The following is a 23,213-nucleotide window of genomic DNA, read 5'->3' as shown; positions in this document are numbered from 1 at the left end:
AGGTGTTTAAAAAGGGAACTACAGTTGACTGCTTCACCTAAGAATCTTAAAGAAGCAGATAATATGAAGGAGGGTTTTTTGGGTTTTGTTTATTGTGTTCTTTTTTTTGTTTGGTTTGTTCTGGGTTTTTTGTTAACTATCCCCCCCAAAAAAAAAATCTCTCCATGCATCAGAAGAGGGCTGAGAGGGAAAGAACCAGAGAACTGCTGGAATACATATTCTGAGGAAAGACAGAATAGAGACGTTTCAGGAGCACTCCCTCCCAGGGGATCTCCATGCCTGTTCTCCTCAATTTCCAAAATGGAAACACATCTATTTTCCTTTCATTCATATATTAAAAAAATCTGAGATTGGTATCTAAGAAGAGAAGAGTGTTTCTCCAGAAATTGGAGAATTAATTGGAATTAATTGTAACAACACAGTTCCACCCAGCCTTAAAGACTGAACAGCTAATATTATGAAATCGATATAAACATATGCGGTGTTTAAAATATTCTATGTATTAAACGACCACATTTTTTAGTTTCATCAAACAGGAAATTTTGCTAAAAGAGGTGGTAGAAAACAAAAAGAGAAAACAAAAGGCCCATAAATAGAAACTCTTTGAAAAATGCAAAACAAACCTAGAGTTTTGACTAGGAAAAAAGTGAACGGACAGTTGGCCATTCTTTATGAAAAAAAGTTTGATGAGTCTTTTTTCCAACCAATTAAAATCAGAATGGCTGTTGAAGTTAAGAATCCAGTTATAGAGTTGTTATTTGTTCTGATTTTTATTATTATGGTGAAGATGGAAACATCAAATGAGAGTGTAGCAGAAAAGGAAAAATACCTCAATAAATCCTAAAACAAATCTTAAAGGGAAATAAGATAATCTGCCTAGTACAATTGTAGAATAATTACATCTGTCCTTGGGTATTATCATATAAGTAGTCAACAGGGAGGACAGCCTTCCACAGAAGATGGTAGACATTGTAAAAGTCAGTCTTAGTCTTTAATAGCTTTTCCATGAGTATTAAAAAATATCAACTCTAATCTGACATGTCATTCTTAAGATACATCATTCATAGCAAGAATAAAACGTGTGCACAGACACATACCTCTTTTCTGGCTTGGCATTCTGCCTCTGGGACTGAGAATGCCTGCTGCCTCTCAATGCTCCTCTGCTCAGATGGCTGTTATTACGGCCCCCGGAAGAGGCAGAGGCCCGAAGGCCAGCCCAAAGCTGCTCTTCGTTCCTGTGAAGTGGCACAGATGTACGGATGGCAGAAATGACATGGCCAGGATAAGCAGTCAGTGAGTCCTCACGGTGGCGGGAATTCTGATGAGCAAGAGTTCTCTCTGAGGCTGGGTACTGCCGCCCTGGCCTTCGGTAGCCCCTTTCTCGGTAATAGGCTGGGAGGCAGGGCCGCGTTTGCTCCATCACACCGCCACTGCAGCTCCGAGAGCAGGCAGACCAGGGGCCCCAACTTCCCCACATGCCTGGGATTCCTGCACTGCTATCCTCAGATGCATCTCTGTGCTCTTCTATCCTCTGGGGAACCTGTAGACACAACAGATTGACTTAGGAACAAGAATTCACACTGTAATACATGGAGAGCACTAATATCCCTTTTAAGCCATTCACTCTGCAGTCACAAGTGAAACTGGATGACATAGGAAGTAACTTGTCTTACTCATTCCCTGTCAAATGGCTGCCTATTCTACCAGTAAAGGAGGAGGTCTCCTACAGCCATCAACCATTCAGACCAAAAGTATTTTTTGGACTATCTGGATCGGAATAGATTTTCTTTAGTTCTTAGCAATGGAAAATATTGCGTAATGCAAAGCTTGGAAATGTGGAGATTGAAAACTGTTATAATGTTAGCAAACTCAGGAAGTAAGGTCATTTTTGGTGATGAACTTGGGTCAACAGACACTGACTGCTCTCTTCCACTCCAATGCCTCAACAATGGAGATTGCTAGTGGTTGCAATAATATTTCAGGAACTTCCATCTAATGTGGAACTTTTTAGGAAAGCAATAACGTAAGAGGACAGGCTGATTTCCAACCAGCCAAAAATACTGCAATAGTTAACTCTTACATTACCACTTTCCCCCCACCCCTCATATTAATGCTTCAGGGAAAAGAGTTATTCAAGATGACCCACCCAATCCTACATTCACAGAAATCCCCATCAAATTCAATAAAAGACAGGACAAATTGCTGCTCTCAGGTGTTCAGTGACACTTAGTCCATACTCACCATTCAGCAGCACAGGGAAAGCGAAACAAAGAACAACCCCAAAGAGAGGGGTTTTTTCTCCTGAAGGAAGCTAGGAAGGATTAGGAAGGGCAGGGACTGTTACTCTAAGGAGAGTTAACCCCTCAAGCTGTGGCCAAATATTTAAAAACCCTGACCTTGTGGTTGGCAAGGTAGTACAGCCTAGAAGTTACAGCCACCCATCCCCATATCCCTGTGGGCTTGTGCCCCAAGCTTTACCATTCCTGGAGCTAGATATAGTCAGGATTTCTCAGTGTTTCGTGCTGGGCAGAGTGCTCAACTTTGTCACACAGAAATTAGATCCATTTTCATTAAACGCATAGTTTTTCTGTTGCTTCCCTTGTCCAACTGGCTGCATCACAAGTTTTCAAAGCAGGCTTCCAATGTCCGAGTCTCACAATTATTAATATGCAGAACATTCTTTTAAATGAGCATCCTTTAATAGTTTATTTATATTCTGAATAACCTTTTTACCAACACGCACACATGCATATCCATTCAATTAGGAGAAAAAAAGGCACTGTCCACAAATGCTTGCCATACCTCCCCAGCCCTATTCAAGTGTATAGCTACCTCAAAATGAGCTTTGGAAAGACGGCCTTGTCTGTCTGTATGTCACTTCTCCCCCCTTCAAAGGATGACCTCCTAAACGCGTAACTGCCATTAATAATTTTGCCTCAAACATTATTGTATAATAGCAAAAGATTAACATCTACATACTTTGCCTCTAGTCACAGATAACGTGCGCAGTCACTAACTGAACTGCAAACCACCTATGCCAGTGAGCATACATTACTGATCAGCTAGCTATAAACATGGCAGGCTTTGGTGGAATGTGGTTTGCAAACATGGGTTGAATACACCATTACAATACGAAAAGCCAAGCCAGCGCAGGGTTTGTGGTGCTCCTGTGTAATAGTCAGTTGTGGTCTACATAATCTGAAATATTTCCCCCCTCTGAGGTTGCTCTCATACTTTCATCACCAACCACAGAGAAAACTGCATTTTATTATAACTTGTGAATAATAAAAAGCATCTGCATTAGTGTGATATGTTACCCATTTCTCCAATGTTATTTGAAAACAGGAGCAGATGTCTCTGTACTTAAAATGTCTTTCTTCTGTGGGTACCCCATTTGGCATCAGCCTTTTAAATCCAATAGCCTGTACAACCTAATACCACATAATGTCAAAATTATGAATAACATGCAACAAGGTCTTGGTTTCTGGCTGTTATATTTGCTTTCATATCCAATAACAGAACACCACTGGCTCACAATTTGACCAACTAAACAAGCTGTTCTTCAGTTTGTGATTTTTTCAGTGAATAGTCACTGTTCATACTTACACTACACATTAATGTAGCTCTACCACAGATACAAAATTATAACAGTTACACACAGAGACACTCTTCTGGTCTGACCCCGGTTTGCAGTAAAATTTACTTATAAAACTAATAGTCCTTTGTTATCAGACAAGTCAGGTTTCATTTGTCCGGACTATTTCTTAATCATTTCTATGATAATTCAGTACACCTTTTTTTTTAAAGCCAAAGACAGTCATGCTGGCAACAACTAAAATCTATTAGTCTGCAAGCAACTCAAGTCACCACAAACATAAGAAGTATTTCATTATGCAGAAATAGAAACTGATAGAATAGCGACAAGTGTTGACCTGTTGCAGAGAGAGCTTCCTGGCTGCCAAACTTCATTGCAGCAAGAATTGTTTCAGATAAAATGATACTTTAAATGACTGAAGGCAATGTGAAGTAATTTCACACCCCTTAATCTTCACAGTGAGTTCTAGATATAGCACAAGAAGGTTTAATCTAGCTAGTTAAGTAAGAACATAATAATAAAACTAACCAAAAAGTAACAATATAGTGTCTTATACTGATGTAGAAATTCATCAATACTACTTAGTTAGATGACAAAATTCTGAAATGGGAATTTTCAGTAGCAAATCAAGTTACGCACTTTTATTTTTAATTAAGGTCTCTGTTTTCTTACTTTGAGAAGGGTGGGGGCTACAGACGAATCTTTAGAGAAGATGACGTGATTAATGGCATAACCCACTCAGTGAAACCTACTATGAAAGACTGAATAAATTGAAGCTGCTTAGCTTAAGGAATGGAAAACATAGGGGGCAATAATAAGTCTTCCAGACAGTTTATGTAAATAAAGAGCTGTTTGCTTTCTCTTGCAGCAAATTGTTCTCCATGTCTATAGCCAACACACAAGTAACAGTGGATCTAAATTTAATCAGAGGTGATCCAAATTAGCTAGTAGGAAAAACTACTTAGCGGAAAGGCAAACAAAGCACGGGAACAGATTGCCTGAGGAGATCCTGGCAGCACGGAGGCTGATCCCGAACCTCTACCAGGAACAACTACGGTACAACTGATCCTTCCCCGGGGCAGAGGAGCTGAACTACAGGACTCACAGGTCACTTCCCGTCCTTCGGTCCTGTGATTTCCAAGTTACTTTGTAGCCGGTAATGAATTCTACCGCAGCCCTAAGATACAGCCAAGAAATTACAGGTAGCTGCGGGAGACAGCTGAAGTATTCCAGAACATCTCAGGAACACCACATATTCAGAGACTCCTGACGCTAGGACCCTCCTCCTCTCCCTTTAAAATTACCCGTTAAACAGCACACTTCCTAAAGGGAAGAGTTTGAGCCTGCACTGGGGAACAAGTGAAATGCGTACTGATTTTTCCTTGCCAAGTTAAGTCATGAAAGTAATTTCTTTAATGGAATCACATAGCCTGCAAAAGGGAGAGATCAACTAACCAATTTAACCTACTTTCCCATAGTTCATGATTGATTCCTTCTCTAGGTAACCTAGTAATTTTCATTCTAACTATAAATGCACCATCAAAAAGATTTCTATCTACTGCAAGTTAATCAACAACCAAATATTTTGCTCTACAAATTCAATCTATTTTCCCCCTTAATTTCACCCCATAATTCTAGCCCTTTCTTTCCTTCCTATACATTTTTCTGTTATTTGGCAGGACAAGGTTTGTAAGTGGAAGTAATACATTTCACTAGGTACAGCTGTATAGTAAACAAAAAGTAAAGAAAAGTAAGACAAGCTTTCAGGTGTGCAAGTGCTTGCAATTTCTACATCTGCACTAACTCCTATCAAGTTGCTATCAAAGATTCTTTAAATCAGAAATTTTCTTCATAATGACAGCTATGCACCAAATATCTTCCAATCTGTCACCCTTCTAACAGTGAGTGGCAAACTGAATTGAGGCTAGATTTTTAGAAGGGTAGCTGCAGGGTCACTCTTCTTCCTTTACATACCAGCACTCTGCATCCCTTTCTGTTCTTTTCCCCCAGTTTTCTTGTCCTTTGCTAGTTTGCTACTTTTGTAAACAGGAGCTGCATTACATTCAGGTTTTATTCTGACAGTTGTCTTTTTCAAATTAGGCAGAGTTTCTAACACAGTTTGTTGGGTTTTGTTTGGTTTTTTTGTTGGTTTTTTTTTCCCCGAAAACATCATTCATATATAGAATAAATATATGAGGTCAGTGTGTAAAAAGTATATAAAGACTAAAACAGAAAGGAGGCTGTTATTTGGCAGGACAAGGTTTGTAAGTGGAAGTAATACATTTCACTAGGTACAGCTGTATAGTAAACAAAAAGTAAAGAAAAGTAAGACAAGCTTTCAGGTGTGCAAGTGCTTGCAATTTCTACATCTGCACTAACTCCTATCAAGTTGCTATCAAAGATTCTTTAAATCAGAAATTTTCTTCATAATGACAGCTATGCACCAAATATCTTCCAATCTGTCACCCTTCTAACAGTGAGTGGCAAACTGAATTGAGGCTAGATTTTTAGAAGGGTAGCTGCAGGGTCACTCTTCTTCCTTTACATACCAGCACTCTGCATCCCTTTCTGTTCTTTTCCCCCAGTTTTCTTGTCCTTTGCTAGTTTGCTACTTTTGTAAACAGGAGCTGCATTACATTCAGGTTTTATTCTGACAGTTGTCTTTTTCAAATTAGGCAGAGTTTCTAACACAGTTTGTTGGGTTTTGTTTGGTTTTTTTGTTGGTTTTTTTTTCCCCGAAAACATCATTCATATATAGAATAAATATATGAGGTCAGTGTGTAAAAAGTATATAAAGACTAAAACTTCAGAAAGGAGGTACTTTGTTTACCTAAATGAACCTGGCTGAACTGAAAACAAACAAAAAGCTAGAAAAACACCTTTATTTTAAGCGGTCACAAATGATCTGATTTAATCAAAACCTGTTACAAGCTCAGAACTTCTCAATATCAGGATCATTTATTTAGAAATAATACAAGAGAAAAACACCAGCCCAAAGTCTGTTTCAGGCACAGTGAAGCAGATAAGAGAATTCCCCAAAATCTCAACAAAAATACCACTGCGGGCAGGCAGTCTGTGGAACAATGTAATTTCAATATTACTTTTTATCTTTCTAAGAGATACAAAGAATCTCCCTGTTTCTTGGAGGTTTGTTTTTTTCCTCCCTGTTTCTTTGGGTTTTGTTTGTTTATAAATTGGTTTGTTGTACAAGATCTGTAGGATAATGTTTCTGATTTAAGTTACTGTTTTTGAACACCTAACAGCAAGCTAATAAACTTATTAAGGCAGCAGAAATCAACACAGAAAAGAGGGAGATGTTTATCCACATGGCAGACAAGAAAACAAATTCTAATTCCTCTATTTTCCTTCATTTTCCCCAGGTCCATGCAACACGCATCATATTTGCTTCCTTGGGTTAACTAATCAAGTTTAAAAAGACAATTAAAAACATATCACCAAAATCTTCTCTCAAATGAACTGTGTACAACTCCCATGGACCTAAATGCTAACTAGGCATTTGTTTTGTTCTGCATACAAAGCCTTCAATACTGATTCCATGCAGAACTAAATAAATGCACAGGGCATATTTAAGTCCATGGAATTTAATCCTAAATGCAGAACTTTAATCCATAACTAGCATTCAACATTACCATGAATTGTAGAGGAACTACAGTGCAATTAAGTTTGTTTGATTTTAAATATTTCACACACACATTTTACTTTTGTTCAGTGGAACAGGCATGAGTATGTAGATTATACAGTTACAAAAACTCTGTATATCATGGGTAATAAATTGAAAAAACTGAAAGCAGAATACTTTATAATACTGTGTCTTGCTTCCCCTTAATTACATCCACTATTTTTTCTATTTTTTATGTTCTGGGGAAAAAAAAAAAAAATCTAACTTTACATTCTTTACTTGCTTACTTCCAAATTTTAAGGATTTCAGAAATTTAAAGTTACTCTATAGAATTTTAACATGTTTAGTAGCTTTTAGGCAGACTAATTCTCCATTAAGTCACTGCCTAATGCAATAGTTGTCATTCCTGTAGCTTTAGACTTATGACAAGCATTGAGTCTTTCCTCACTTTCAGTACATTGCAACCTTAGATCTGACTGAATTAAACATACTACTAGTAGGTTGACATGGATTGCATTTTAAACAGAAAAATAGTTTATCTTGAGTTCATATAATTCAGCAATCACTCTGATCCTGAATCAAAAATTCCAGCAAAAACTAGGAGTGCACAAGCTATTGAAATACAATGCAAATTTCCCCCCCCGCCTCTGTCAGAATTTAGAAATAAGATCTGCATCTCAGGATTTCAGCAGCAGTTGTTGAAACTATACTATGCAAGAATGTCCCTGAAGAGGAAATATCACTTGAACTGAAAGCCACAAATATTTCAAATGTAACTAGTTGTGCGTGAAGACAATGACTGACAACGCAGTACTGATCTGACAAACACTGGTTTTAAATACTGGAGGATAATTCATCCTATTGAACTATAGCTTACATACAAATTAACTGTTCAGAAAAGCAGAAAAAAAGTGGATAAATCAGAGGCCCATTTAACCCAGTATTATGTTTCTGACTGTATGGAAGAAGCAAAGGTTTAGAGAACAGTGTAAGAACCAGGACACGTTCAGAGACATCCACGGACCCTCTGCTTCCAGCTAATCAGTAATTTAAGGGCCTCCTTCAGCTAAACACCATATTCAAATTGTTTTCCATATCTACTACTGGACTTAATCTCCATGAATTAATTAATCCCTTTTTTAGCATATTTCTAATCTTGGCTTCCAAAAGATTGTGCATTTTACATTGAAAAAGTGCTTCCTTTTACTCTGGTTAAACATGCAGCCTGACAATTTCACTGTGTCTCCCAGATTTTTTCATTGTGGCAAATGAAGAATGATCATTCTGTACTCTCCTTCACCATACCATGATGTTTGGTTTGAAATTACTAACATAATCCAATTCTGGGATCTCTCTCTGAAATTCAGCAGTCCTAATCTGTTCAGTCTCTTTTTGTAAGGAAAACAGGCCAGAGTTTGGACTGTCCTCATTCTCAGCACCTTTTCCACTCCTGCATTTTGACGTGGGTGTGCAATGCTGCATACAGTACTCCATATGTGAATTAATGATGGACTTTCACAGTAATAATGAACATAATGCTTGGTGACAGAATATACCTTCTAACCAGCTACATAATTAAGTAAGCTTCTATAGCCACAGCCAATATTACTAAGTATTTTGCAGATACTGAGCACATTATAGCAGTCCAAACTCAAAACTGAAGAGGGATACAAGACAATGGCAAGCTTTAAACCTGGAGATATCTAAACCAAATCAGACATTTCTGGTTTTTTGCAATTTCAGTTTAGATACAGTAATGTTATATTTCATAGATTTAATTTCTAACATGTTATCCAGTAAATCTTTTTCCTGGTTAAATGCCCTGAATTTAAATGGATTCATGAACAAATTAACTACATCATATTCCTAATTATACATCTGAAAGGGATGTAACAGGCATGAATGTATGTTTTGCAAAGCTTTATGGTATTACTTTCACCCAAAGGCAAAGAAATTGTATCCAGAAGAATATTTTATCACCTGCTCAGAAAAATGCTACCAATGGTATTCACTCAGTAAACTCACGTTCATGTGCTGGATGCAAAGTGGAATTAACAGAAGCCAGCATGCCATTTTTTATTTTAAACTACTACTATCATATTTGTCCTGTGCTTCCCAGAGCAAAGAGCCCTAATCCTGTTAGTATTCCTCAACACCCTTCAGGCATTTTTTTCATTGTCCCTTCCATGGTCCTTCTTCTTATTAAGCCACACATGATAACCCATGCTATGACACCAAACTGTCACCATCATTATTAAAGGAGTGTCAAGGCACTTGGAAAACATGACCTCTTCCTATTTATTCCATTACCCCAGGGTCGCATCTCCTTTATTTTATAGTTCTGACTGATTGAAGCTTTTGCTAGGGCACAGCCTGTCACAAAAGATGTGCATGCAGCTTTTATCACAGCCAGGCTCAGCCTGACTGAGGATTCAAAAAGCCAGTATATTAGCATATTATTATTATTAAAAATGCGTGTCATATTTGGGATGAAATGAACACAGTATTCTTCATGAACATTCACCTTCATCTTATATAATTGATCAATGATCAATCCCACAAAGTAAGAGCCAGTCTTTGCCTCTTAAAATGTCAAGAGTGTAAAAACAAAAGCAGGCAGACTCACAGAAACTAGAACTGAACTGCAGTTCAGAGCAGAGCGTGCCAAATTTTGAATGGGCTGAGGAAATTATAGTTTAGTTTTAGAGCCTGTTCAAGTATAACATTATTGTATTTCCCTGCCAGTGTTGTAAACACATCTATGGAACTGGTTTAATTCTTCCACCAGTCTAAGCATCTTAAAGGAATATTCTTCCAGTATTAGCTCAGCTGATTTCCAATAAAGGCCATACCTCTATAGCCACGACAATTTCCCAGCAGAAAGTCTTTACAGTCCATTTTATAGATGTTCATTTGCAACAACCGTATTTTTTATGCCTCTTACAAGAAACATGTGGAACATTGGTGGTTTGATAAAAAACAATCTACCAAAAAACCCCTAAAACTTGCAGATAACAACTTCTCAGATCTCTCAAGGCTAGCAGAAAAATGGAGCAGAGGCCAAACAAAACATCATGACACAATGTGTACACGTCTGCCTGGTTAGTATGCTCAGCTATTTTAATCCTTCAGTGCATTTTGGAAGCCTTTAATCAAAGATGTAGTAAACCGTTTGAATTTTACATTACGTGGAAAGTGTAAATATTACCAGCTTAAACGATTTGGGTTTCCGTTCTTTGTATAAAAACTCTGTCTGAACATCTGTGCCTGTGAAGATTAAAGGGCTAAAAAGCCTGGAAATAGAAGACCTTTGTATTCACAAATCGCTGAAGGGAGTTACAATGCCTGGAAAGCTTAACTGCCCCTTCAAACCAACTTTGACCACATCTGAAGAAACTTTAACATTATTTAAATAGTCTAGAAAGTAAACAGCTCTGAAAAAAGTTCAGAAGAGTTTTTGTGCCAATAGAGCTTGAAGCTTCCTCCAAGTTTGGCTAATTTTTTTCACACCAAGACCACCACCATTGTCCTCTGTGAGCCTAGTGTTTTAAGGCAGAGGTTTCTTTCCATTTTTTCTATGAGACCATTAAGTACTTTCAAGTAAACAAACGGCTCACTCCTGACCTCACTTCTACCACTTCTATATAATCACTTCTTATCTACAGTAGGATTGCTTCTGATTTACAGTAAGGTAAAGATGATAAGCACCAGGTCCTCACTATATCACAGATTAGGCTTCTTTATTTTAATAAACTATTTCCTCATCATTGACTATCATCTGTGACCTAAGTCACTTAGCTTGTACTACCCTAGGCCTTTTCCAGGTCAACCATCCTCAGCTGTGACAAAGCTGTTGCCATTCTATCATATTTCTACACTTAGAAAAATTCTTTGGGATCCACATGTGGTGGAAACATGGATTTTATTTATTCAGTAATTGACATAACACCTCTCAAGATCTCTCAGTGAGTCATCCACCCATCACTCCAGAAGCAGAGAGGACAAGCTGTCATAAAATAGAAAGCAACATTCCCTAACAGAAGAACTCATCTGTGAATCCAAAAGGCTTCTCATCTTTATCATCGCTCTGATCCAAAGCCTGGGACAGAACTAGCATGCAATACTGCTCTGAAGGAAGATGAGAAGCTTATCTATGACCTTCTAAGTTCACCTGCTCTGGAATCCAACTGGAACAAAGGTCCTTTCATTTTTTCCAGAGAAACACAGAACAAGCTTTAAGCCCCTCATGCTCTGAGCTTAAAGAAGTCAGTATTTTTTAATTAAAAAAAAAAAAAAGAGGTCCATGATAAAACAGGTTAAAAATAACAAAACCATTGGCCTTGATTTTTCCAAGAGTATATGTGCATAAAATAATGTATCCTTATCCTGTCTCCTTTCACAAAACAAAGAAGAATTGTATTTCCTAACCATTTTAATCCACAACATCAAGGACAGGGAATTAGCAACAACGCAGAGATAGCAAGAAAATTCTTTCAGCTATTGTTCTAAATATTCCGTTGCACTAAAAGGCTAATTTTAAAGGAAAAGTCTTGGCATGGACTAAATCATCTCTCCTGTTTCCTAAAGATGACTGTAATTAGAATAGCAATGTCATTAGCTAGAAATGCTCTATTTTACCAAAGTTTCAATGAATGCAACAGCATCTGTATCTATACAGTTAAAGTCAAGCAACTGTGCTGAAGGTAGGCAGATATACTGACCAGTGGAAAACTGCAAGAGGAATACGGACTACATTTCAGTTGGTAGTGTTTTATGGAACTGATGTGTATGAAAATACAATAATAATGGACAGCAGTTATCTTATAAACAAGAAAAACATTACAAGAAAAAAAAAGTGTGACACCTGCAAACACTTGTTGCAAGGAACACATACACAGCAGCTGTACGCAGATACGTGGTGCCTAAGCTGATCTAGTAAAATTCAGTTTAGCATATACAGCCCAGCAGGACAGAACCACAGTAACTTTGTAGTAGGCCTGTTAGCAAGAGCTGAGTTCCAGCTCAGCAAGTCCTGACAAGTTATACATCTCAGTTGCTGCTGACCTTAGGGCAGAGCTTCACTCTACCTGGACTGCAAGGAAGAACACAGCCTTCCGTTACGTGCTTCTGCTTCTCAGGATATGTAAAAGCAAGGTGGCGACCAGCTGTGGTGGAGATCCCATGGTACTCCTTAGAACTATTAGGCACTAGTCCTGGTGTCTTGGCCAAAAGCCAAGCTGAGATATTAACTACTTTGTCTAACTCCAATTTCCTCCAGTGTTTCAAGGATATAGTAGACTTGCTTCATGCTTCACATTTTACTCTACTATAGTGTGTTCAGATGTATTAGGCAGCTGTATCCTTTTCAGTTAACAGAATAGTGACTTTTATGGGGTGTGGTAGGGTAAAAGAACAACAGAAATGAAGAAACGTTGCCATTCACTGTCATTATTACAATATAAATAAAGGTGTAGGATCACATTTATACACAGAATTTCCCATATGAATCCTAAAAATGATATCATAGTCAGATTTAGTAACCAAATTCTTATCACTTGAAATAGTACTCTTAAACTTACCACCCTCTCTGTACACTCTCCCTCTCCTTTCTCATTTACATCTGCATCATCCTCTTTCTACAGCCCAGTAGAAGGAATCATGTCCCAGTAGAAGGCATCTTAAGCCCTTTGCGGTAGTGCAGTGTACTGGAGCAAGCAAGCAAGATTGCCAGGGACAGCAAAGATGGAAAGACAGAAAGATGAAAAGAAATCAGTGGCCTACTTCTTTATTTTTTTCAGACAGAGGAGAACAAGACCAAAACTAGTCTCCTTGCTTTTGCCCCTCAAAGTAGGCAGGCCAATTAATCTAAGAATATGCCAGAATTCCTTTAAGTCTTAGCATTTCATTTTGCTTGTCACATATAAATGCTCCGTTCCTAGGGCAAACTTCAGGGAGGTACATGACTGCCCAGAAAAAGGTCTATCCTACAGCAAACAAATGTAGATGTTAAGCAATTTAAAAACTCTAGATAAGGGCATGGGCACAGGCAAGCGGGAGAGATGCAGTATTTTTAATCATCTTGCCCTGAAGCAAAGGGAAAGCGCATAGATCCCCACGGTCGATCCACAGTGACAGATTAATTTGTTTAAAAGAACTTCTGATAAGCTCCTAATTCAATTTCACATATTCTGCCAATGCAATCAACACAGTGCTATTATGTGGTGGATTTAAGGAAAAAAGGAAAACAGAGGTAACTCAGAAATTACTCCTTCTAGAGGTAAGGAAAACTTCTGTGTCTACTGAAAAGAAACAAAAAATACCAACCCCCACACCTCCAGCCCAACCAGAAAAACTCACCCTCTCCAAAAAACAGTATACTACAGATAAGAAAGCTGCTCTGAAGTAGATGTTAATTGTAGAAATTCCCTTTTATGAACAGAACTGCTATTTGAGTACATTGCATTGCTACTCAGGCTACATTTCCACAAGTACTGAACTGCTCTAACAGCTCACCATTACCAGATGAGGGATCTTGGCCACCTTTCCCTTCCCCCTGTTCTTCTCTTTTCCCTCTGCTTCTGCTCCTCATCCTGTTTCTCATTTCTCCTGACTTTGCAGTGATGACCCTTCAACAAGCATATTCGAATCCAACACAGTCAGAAAAAAGCCGAAGAGGGGGGGGGGGGGGGGGAGACACCCACAAAAAAACCCCAACACCACACATAAAGCATATTTGTCTCCAAATTTTGTGGCAGGTCTAGTCACATTCACTTGCTACATAGTTGCTTTTCAAAAAGACATTGTGTGTCTGATAGCAAGAGATAACACCCAGTTTATTTCTTCTTTAATACAGAGCCAGCATAAAGAAACAACCCTAAGTCCAAACAGGCTCAAAATTCTTGAACAATATTGTAGTGCCCTAACAAAATGCTTGTAAAAATAAATCCTGACACTTCTTCCATACATTGAAAATTACTTTGTTAAGATACTGTACCTCCACTGAAGTCAATACCAATCTACAACTGAGTGACAAAGATATGCATAAATTCAAAGCAACTCCATTGCTTCAGTGCTACTATTTAATGCTATAACAGAAGCAAGATGTTAAAGCAATATTTACGTCAGAAATTTTATTTGGACAAACTTTACTACTATTTACGTTACCAATTTTACTAAACTAAACGAGGCATAAATATAACTATAGCTTACTTTCATAACACACCAACATACGATTAGTTAAAAATCCACCCAGGAATGACTTCTGAAAAATTGGGAATACAGACTTCAGTGGTTGTCTGGGAGAAGGACTGTTATGTTTCATAGTTTAACCTTCTGTTCATCACAGTATGACGCTTATCAGATAAGGTTAAATAATATTTATTCAATAAAACAAGCATAGGGAGGGAGAACAGAGAGCTTGACTGCATGATGAGCAGCAGGAGGGCTGTTCATATGGCCAGTACTGACGGACGAGGAAAGTTAATTGTTCAAATATTAAGAAAGATTTCAGTTTAACCAGTTTCAGACAGCTTGGTTGATTTTTAAACGCAAGTGGCAATTACTTGGTTTCACATAACATTTCCTCCTTTTTTGCTAATATTGACGAGTATTTTGGCCTTATGGAGTAGTACACTTGATATTAGAAATTAAATACTATGAATGAGGAATAATAGCTCATGAAAAAAAACCAACCTCTAAGAAGCTACTGACCAACACTACAACCCCTGTCTTCAGCAAGAAACCATAAGTCTTTTGCATAGGAATTTTTATTTCGATCTAATGAACATACCATGTTTAATGTATTTGTATTAATGCCCAAACCTGTGCTATTTACAGAGATAAGATTAACAAACAGAGCAGTACCATAAGCTCAGATGTAGGAAGATGTAAAGATGCTCTTTGTTGTCAGTTTTTGTGCACTTCTGACAGGAGAGACAGCATTGTTTAAAGTGAATAAGCACAAAAGCTACTTCTATATAAAAATCAGGTAAAAAAAAATCTGAAACTAGAAATTCTGTGTTGGTAAATTCTGACTTTGCATGACAGACAAGCTTCCAAGACTTTAATTCCAAAATTATAAAATCTAAAAGCAGAAAATATTGCCCAGTCAAATGTTTTCCCAAAAAAAGTATCTTCTAACTAGCTAGTGTTCTAAACATTTTTACTGTAATAGCCAAGCTTAAGTTTTCTCAGAGTAAGAAAAGAACGGAAACTGAAATGGAATAGTATTGCATTTAGTCTGGGGGTGGGGAGGGGGGAGCTCCTGAAAGCAGAAGAGTTACAGAATAAACTTCAAATGAGGAAAAAAAAAACCAAAACTTTCCCATTCGGTCCTGTCATCCCCCCAAGTCTTAATTCCAGTATCGACACTTTCCTGCTACGGAATTAATTTGGCTCATTCTTCTAGCTAACAGTCCCCAGGCTGTCATGTCAGAAATGGATTTTTGTGTGTGCGTCTGAGGAAAGCAACCTGCGGAGCTCTGCTCTTCCAGATTTTGTTGATGAAATTTCCCTTTAAAAATTTTTTTTAAAATTGCTGCTTGATAAGATAAACTTCTTTCTTCATGTTACAGTCCTAAACATATGCCACTAAGTAAAGAGTAGCTAAATGGTACTTTAAGTAGTTCTAATATACTGAAGCCAAATAAAATCTCTTACAAGTAAGAGTTAGGAAACTACAAAAAGATTTTTGTTCAAAAAAATCTACATTATGTCAGCCTCTGAAACTAGTATGATTTTAAACATGGATTCCAAAAAAAGAAGAAACAAAAGATGAAAAACTAGCAAGATTTTAAAACAAACAGAAAATAGTATTTCCTGATGTTTTTAAGTGTTCCCAAGTCCTAAAAAAACCCAACATCTCAGCTGAACTGTGGGAGTCCAGAGGCAGTTACAACTGGATTTCCATCCAGTTGCTTTGGGGATTGTCGTGGGTTTTATTCCATTTTCCCAAAAGTTTTAGTGTAAGAAAAAAATCTAGACTATTTGGAAATTTTTTAATTAATTACTCAGCCAAATACCCAAGTTCAATTCTCTGATTTTGTTTCCCTGTCCGTAGCTTTCAGAGAAAAAATAACTATATGCAGGGTGCACAAGACAGAATCCAAACACTCTCCAACACTGCATGTTCAAGCATCAATCGTACACACATGCTTAACTGTAAGCTGCAAAATAAACACACAATACAGATTGGGGTATAAGCTAATGTTTTATTACAGTTCAGGTCTAGTTACTCAGTTTCCACATACTGTACCCTCTGAGCGTGTATATAAAAGTTACCAAATGCTACTTTTGTTATTCACTACATTGTTAAAATGACATATTATTCATCCTCCTCTGCCTCCTCTCCCTTTCTTCCCGCAAAACCGTCCTCCTCTCACATAGAAGGAATGCTACCAAACAGCAGAGAGATCCGTGCAGAAATACACAGGAGATGCTGGCTAGGAATACAGCAAACACACATCCAGGTTACTGCATAAAAAGAACAGGAACAACTTCCAGAGCTACAAAGCTGAGAACTCACACTCAGTTAGAAACAGGTCTGACTTGGCCTTCAGAGCTACTAACAGCCCCTCTTGTCTGGAGCCGATAGGTGGGTCAGAAGGTGTCTGAAAAGTTTAATAAATACAGAATTCCAGTCTAAACACAGTTTGGCATGAATAGAATCCTCTCCCATAGTGTAAGAGCAGAGAATGACAGCCTTGGAGTCTGTATGAGATCATCACTAGGAAACTTCTGCCTCTCTTGTTTTCAGTAAAAAGAACAGCTCCAAGGTGGTTACTATGCCGCTTAGTGCCATGCCTTCAGTCCCTTTAACTAGTACAGAAGACACTCCAGACCCATGGCATTTCTCATTCAACTGAAAACAAAGAATTTGATTTTATCAAAATTAATTCCGGAGCTGCACAGAATGAAGCAATTGTTTCTCTGACTTACTCTATTTTAGTTAGTAGATTTTTTCCCCCCTAAGGCCATTTGGAAGCTGGATTGCAGCATCTCTCCACTGTCGATGTTACAAAAGAATGTCTAATTAGACAGAGTACTGAAAACAGAGCCGCAGCACGACCATCTCAACTGCACAACAAAACAGAAGAGATCTAAAATAGGGAAAAATACTATGTTGTACTCAGGTTTAGAATAGAGCACTTGGGCAGTTTGAGAAATGCTGCAGAGCGGACCGTGCCAGTTTCAGACGGCATCATTACTGACCTCATTTAACTTGTCTTACAATTAGGCTGCGCAAGGAGTTGAACATGACAGCTATGCTCTTCAGGAACTATGACTATCAGACAGCTTCAGGTTTCTAGTCCATACCTACGGAGCTATAGTCCAAATAATTTTTTACCCTACAGACAGTGGCACATGCACATAAAGAAAGGAAACCCTGCAAACTTGCTTTTTATCTCCTTTAAAAGTACAGTTTAAAAATAAATATGCATCTTGCATTATTATTTAAAAATCTATAGTAAAAAGCAAACTTTTTCTAAAATAGGTTATTTGATACCTTTAATAGTTAATGGATTGTGTTTGAATACCAATTAAGAGATGAGAACAACATCAATATAAGGTCACAGCCCATAAAGAGACAGAAGAGCATCCGGGGATCTCCCCTGAGGTCTCTGGTAGAATCAGCAATACCTACACATCATTCCTGACAAACATTTGTCCAACACATTCACAGAGACCTCCATCATGGAAATTCCAAACATTATCCAGTCAATATGACCTATTCTTCTTTATACCCTTACCATGAGAAGTTTTTTCTAACATCAAACCTAAGTTTCCCTTGCTCCAGTTTAAATCCATTTCTTCTCATCTACTCCACCACATACAGAAAAAATAGCCTTCTCTCTAGTACTCGTAAGTATTTCAAGATCATATCTGCCTCCCCCACCAGTCTTATCTTTAGACTAAACAACCTGAATTCATTCAAACTTCCCTCAGAGGTAAGATTTTAAAATCTCTTGAGGATAATCACTGCTGCCCTCTGTTTCTCTCCAAATTTTCCACTACTTTCCTGAAAAGCAGTGCAAAAACCTAACCTAAGTATTCCAGCCAAGATGTCACTAATGCTGAGCAGGAGGAAAGGTGTGCAGTCTGCAAGCCTTCTTAGACATGCCAATGTCTATGATGAGTGAACCATTCACAAGACCACAATAGGAAAGTTCAGGAGCTTCCAGCTCTGATCTCTAGCAATTTAAATCTAGCAACAGAGCGTGGTTTGGGTCCAACTTCTGTTTCAGACGTCTCCATCTCTGTATGAGAAAGAGCTATCTATGAGCAACTGGATGCTTCTGCTAGTCACTCCAAGTTTGACCACTGCTCTCACTGACATGAATTCTTCTTCCCCTTTGTCTTACATGATGAAAATGCTCCAAAGCTTGAGTAAGCTGACATGGACCTATTTGTGATCTACAACACTCCATACAATTACTCAGCTAATTAACCATGATGAGCCTCTTTTAACCAAGTATGTATTTATATAAAAAACCCCACACAAAAAACAAAAGCCACATTATTCCCAGAACTTTATTTAGATTGCGTTGCTTTATGCATCTTACTCTAATGTTTTCTACATTTACCTTTAAATATACAAAATCTGAATATTTCTAATGCTTACCTTTCTGTGTTCAATTGAAGGCTGTGGGACGACAAACTGAAATCCCAGCACTGCTAGGGAACTGAGAAGTCTGAAAAAACAAATAGTGACACAGAAGATATAATTACCACTAATACAAACCACACATCTACAGCCTATTACAGGGCTTCATACTGCAAGAACTTATTTAGTCACTTGAATATCATTACTAACCAAAGCAGACTCACTAAACTGTATGGAACGTTCTTATGACATTCACTTCACAGCAGGCAGTACCGGGTACATACATATATTTGTCTATCTATAAAGCAAAACTGCACGAAGTAGAATCCATTGATAGTATTTCACATAACTTCATGTTTAAATTAAAATATTTTTGGCAGTGCATATTTTAACACCTCAGCATTTGGTGTCAAACTGACATACACTTTGCAAGTTTTCTAAAGTGCTAAGAAAGAATTCACCCATCTGTGGACTAAGTCTGTTTCTAGCTCTGGCTCCTCATTTTACAGATGAACACTCCACCTCCAGCACACAGGATACATGCAAAGAATCACCATGATTTTGCAGAAAATAGGTTCTTCCCCAGCTGCCCAACACTTGTGGAAATTGAATAACCTAATGGGCACAGAAGATGGAAAGTAGTGGACACAGCTCACCAGAGACTCAGGATAAGCAGCCAAGCATCACCCCAGTCCCCACACCTTCAATCTGAAAGGAGTTATAATGGGAACCAAGCCCAAACAAACTTTGTTCTGTCAAGCCTCACCACTGTAATGACTCCTAGGAGCCCATTACAAGTTAGGCTCAGTTAGCTCAGTCTTTTGTTTGCTATAATTTGCACTGGGCATTGGTTTGCCCCTTTCTAGCAAGCCCCTTCATCAGAAAACACAGAAAGGTATAAGAAGTAGGATCAAGGCATCTTTATTTCTACCAGGAGTTTGACTTTTCAGTCTACAAAGAGTATGCTTCAGACACTCTATAAAGGGGAAAGCTGCTAATGATTTGCTGAATTTCAATGCAGAAGTAAAACTGAAGGATTTGGACACAAAATCCAGCTGCAAACTAATGGACCAGACAAAATCCAGCTGTGCTTCCTACTCACAGCTCCTTCCTTTGCTCCCTACACGGTAACCCTTTAAATATTTCTCATTGTTTCAAGTATTTTCAGAGACAGACCTCCTAAACAGAGAGAGGTTTTTTTATACTAAGCATTTCATTACCACCAATTCTTCTACTAGGGAGAATGTTTTTCTTGAGTTTTTTGTGTTTGTTCTTGCTAACCTACTGCAAAAGGAACCGTTAGGTAAGTATTCATTGCACGGGCCTATCATCACCTCATCACTATAGTCTATGCCCCTCTCTCTCAAAGCAATAAACCATCTAAAGGCAAGAAAAAGTCATTACTTCCTTACTGTCACATCAATTTAGAAAAAAACAATTAAAACACTTTAAAAGTCTGTTAGAAGGAAGTATTGTATTTCACAAAGCTATCATTTGTGACAACACAAAATACAGAGGAGGTGGCTGAAATCAGAGCCAGTGTAAGGCACTATAAAGAAACCACAGTACGAGTCAAAACGTGCAGTTCAGAGAAAGGCCAAATAACACAGCGGTCGATGGAAGCCAAAGGCATGAATGAAGAAACTGATTTGCCAATTACACCTGAAATCAAAGGTAGAAATAGAAACAGAACTCAGACCTCCAAACTGCAAAATGACAGCATCAAATCTGTCTTTAGCTGACCTGCATATCCCTTTTTCAAGTGCTCAAGTGATCTCCTAACTATTCTCAATGAAAACATGACAAGCTTGTAAGCAAGCAGAGTGCAGTCTCTGACAGGTCCAGCCTACATCCGTTGCAAATTATATTTAACCTCCTTTTCATAATCTTCCTACCCACTCCCTGCTCCCTTATGGCTTCTGCTCCCTATAATCCCTCAGAGCATGTGAAAGAAAGTTCAAACTTTGCATAAGGAAATGAATGCTTTCATCCTCGACAGGACAGGATTTTTCTGATCAGTCTGAAGGACTACAGATTTCCATGCATAAATACTTTTGAAATCATGCACAATGTTGGGAGTTCTGAAATGAGTAAGAACTGTAATCTTCAAAGCAAATTACTTACCAGATTAAAGTTTTCAGTTCTAAAATGCAAACTTTTAGTATATGTGTGATTACTCCGTGCCAGGCTTTTCCTGACCATTCTTTAATGAGGTTGCACTATAATCACCATCTGTATGTACGTGCTCAAGGACAATGAAGCTAGTTTTTAAGTTTGCTTCTGTATCTGCAATTGGATCTCTCAGAAACAATGGTATCAACCTACTATTTCAAACACACAGGAAATCTGCTGGGAATACTTAAGCTATCCTGAGGTAAGCCTCTAGCTTCAAATCAGTTTGCGGCAATTTAATTTTTTTAATGTTATTTCCCTCAGTAGCTTGCTTTGGCTAACTTCTCTGGACTAGGCTTTTTTATTTGTCATGCTTGACTAACGTTAGGCCTCCCAAGCTACAAAAATAGGCTTCTCCAATTTCAGTGGGTGTGTTTCAGGTATTCTTACTGTGCAGAAAAGCCAAAAAGAACAAGTGTTCCTCAAAATAAGGCAAAGCTTTTCAAGTATACATGAACAGGTCAGGTACCAATTGCAGCTGATTGATGGCTGTTTAACTCAGGCCTCTGTGTAAGAACCTTGCTGGTACAGCCCATGCTCTCACAGTTATGGCACTATTTGGAGCCAAGTACCTAATTAAATCAGTCAGGCTTTAAACTGTTAGTCTGAGTTGCAAAGCTTTCTTTTACTGGCAATACCAATTTCTGTTTAACTGGGGGGGCGCAGAGCAAAGCGAAGCAGTATTAGCTCTATTGTAGGAGTAGCAAGAAGTTGGCTATTTAACACCTCATTTAGGAACACCTCTTAAGAGTTCTTCCTCTGTCACTGCAGTGAGTATTAGCTCTCCATGAATGAAGCTGGAGGGTACCAAAATAGATTCCTTGCATGGTTGCTGTCCCTTAGTAGTTGTATTTTATGAAGGGCTATCATTGCCAACTGTGGATTGTCCAGATAGGAGTGAAAGTATTTTAGCCAAGTGATTACTACTGACTAGTACAGTATGGCTCTTGTCTCATATTCCCGACTTCCTCACAAATGAAAGTCTGCAGAACAGCCTAGGAGTCTGGGACAGCTTGGGAGGAGCTATGCAGGGAGAAGTATCAACAGGAAAGATAACACAGGTAGTGTCAATAATATGTGACAGATCCATTTTGATGTGGAATCTGCCCTGGCATATTAGGAGGGTGCCAGAATTGCAATTCAGAGATTGATGTCTGAAATTCACAAGAAGGAGGGTTAGATCAGAGGTGTTACTGACAGTATCTCCATAGAAATGAAAGAGCATGCAGCTGTCATTCCTCGCAGGAGGTCAAGTTTTGTTCGTGTAGCATCACAACTGCCTGTTTTCTCTGAATCTGCTTGCCCAACTACAGAACTGGACAGACCAGCTAGAAACAGCTGAATGTTTCCTTTGTCAGGAAAGCTGTTTGAAAGGTCTTTCCTATGTTTGCCCACTGGCAAACTGTTTCAGGAATGCATAATATAAACCCCTGAATGAACTGCAGCACAGGTACTAAAACATGTAAATCAGTAATTTAAGCCCAGTGACTGTAGTTGTACAGCCTCATAAAAAAAAAAAAAGGAACTTTCCAATAATATGTGCCATCACATTGGCATGCACTAACAGATGCTCTAAAGCATAAAAAAAACAATGAGAACTTTCTTTTTTACTATGACCAAAGAATGCTATGTCTGGTATTCATGTACTTGATTATTTGGTCTTTGGATAAGATTTTTATTTACCCTCCTATGATACAAACACTTATAACACCAAAGCAAGAGACAACCAAATTGATATTTACTGCAGCGTGTTAAGAGCATATTAAGTAAGATTTTAAATGTCTTACTGCACCACTTACCTCAAAGAAACTATTAAGCTGTCTACCATGATCCTTTAATGCAAGGTGTCTTGAAGTGAAAAATACCTCTTCGCTGTGGTACAGCACAATGCTGATCACACACAAATCCTACAGAAAGAAAAGGGAAAAACATTTAACACTGCTTATTCAGTATTTTCCAGGATGTCTATGAAACTGGATACCAACCTACATTAGTCATCTCTACCTCAATTCTTGGGACTTTACAGCAATTCAAACTGGAAATCCAGTGTATGTTACATGAATAGACTAGACACACCCCATTTTTTGCAACAGGACTTGAACAGTGCCAGAGTGCTTTGCTGAAAGGCTACGGGATGCAAAATCTTGATTTGATTCCCAAGGATGCAAATCTGATGTTAAACTTACTTGCCTTTTTCTCTCACA

The 23,213-nt window shown here is 38.2% G+C and overlaps 1 protein-coding gene across 1 annotated transcript in view; it reads right to left on the bottom strand.

The window, feature by feature from the left end:
* THSD4 (thrombospondin type 1 domain containing 4) overlaps positions 1-22,895 on the bottom strand; it is a 312,812-nt gene extending 289,917 nt beyond the window's left edge. Inside the window, exons 1-3 of the mRNA XM_009280340.2 lie at positions 22,809-22,895; positions 18,856-18,925; positions 1,098-1,540 (exon numbers count right to left, since the gene is read on the bottom strand). Of these exons, the coding sequence (XP_009278615.1) occupies positions 1,098-1,540; positions 18,856-18,925; positions 22,809-22,837 (542 nt within the window). The 5' untranslated portion in view covers positions 22,838-22,895. The remainder of the gene's footprint in view (positions 1-1,097; positions 1,541-18,855; positions 18,926-22,808) is intronic.
* Positions 22,896-23,213: the final 318 nt, after the last annotated feature.

This window comes from Aptenodytes forsteri, unplaced genomic scaffold (genome assembly GCF_000699145.1).
Source record: "Aptenodytes forsteri isolate BGI_AS27 unplaced genomic scaffold, ASM69914v1 Scaffold83, whole genome shotgun sequence".
Classification (NCBI taxonomy): Eukaryota; Metazoa; Chordata; class Aves; order Sphenisciformes; family Spheniscidae; genus Aptenodytes; species Aptenodytes forsteri.
The sequence above is the reverse complement of the archived record's forward strand: the minus strand, read 5'-3'. Positions and strand labels throughout refer to the sequence as shown.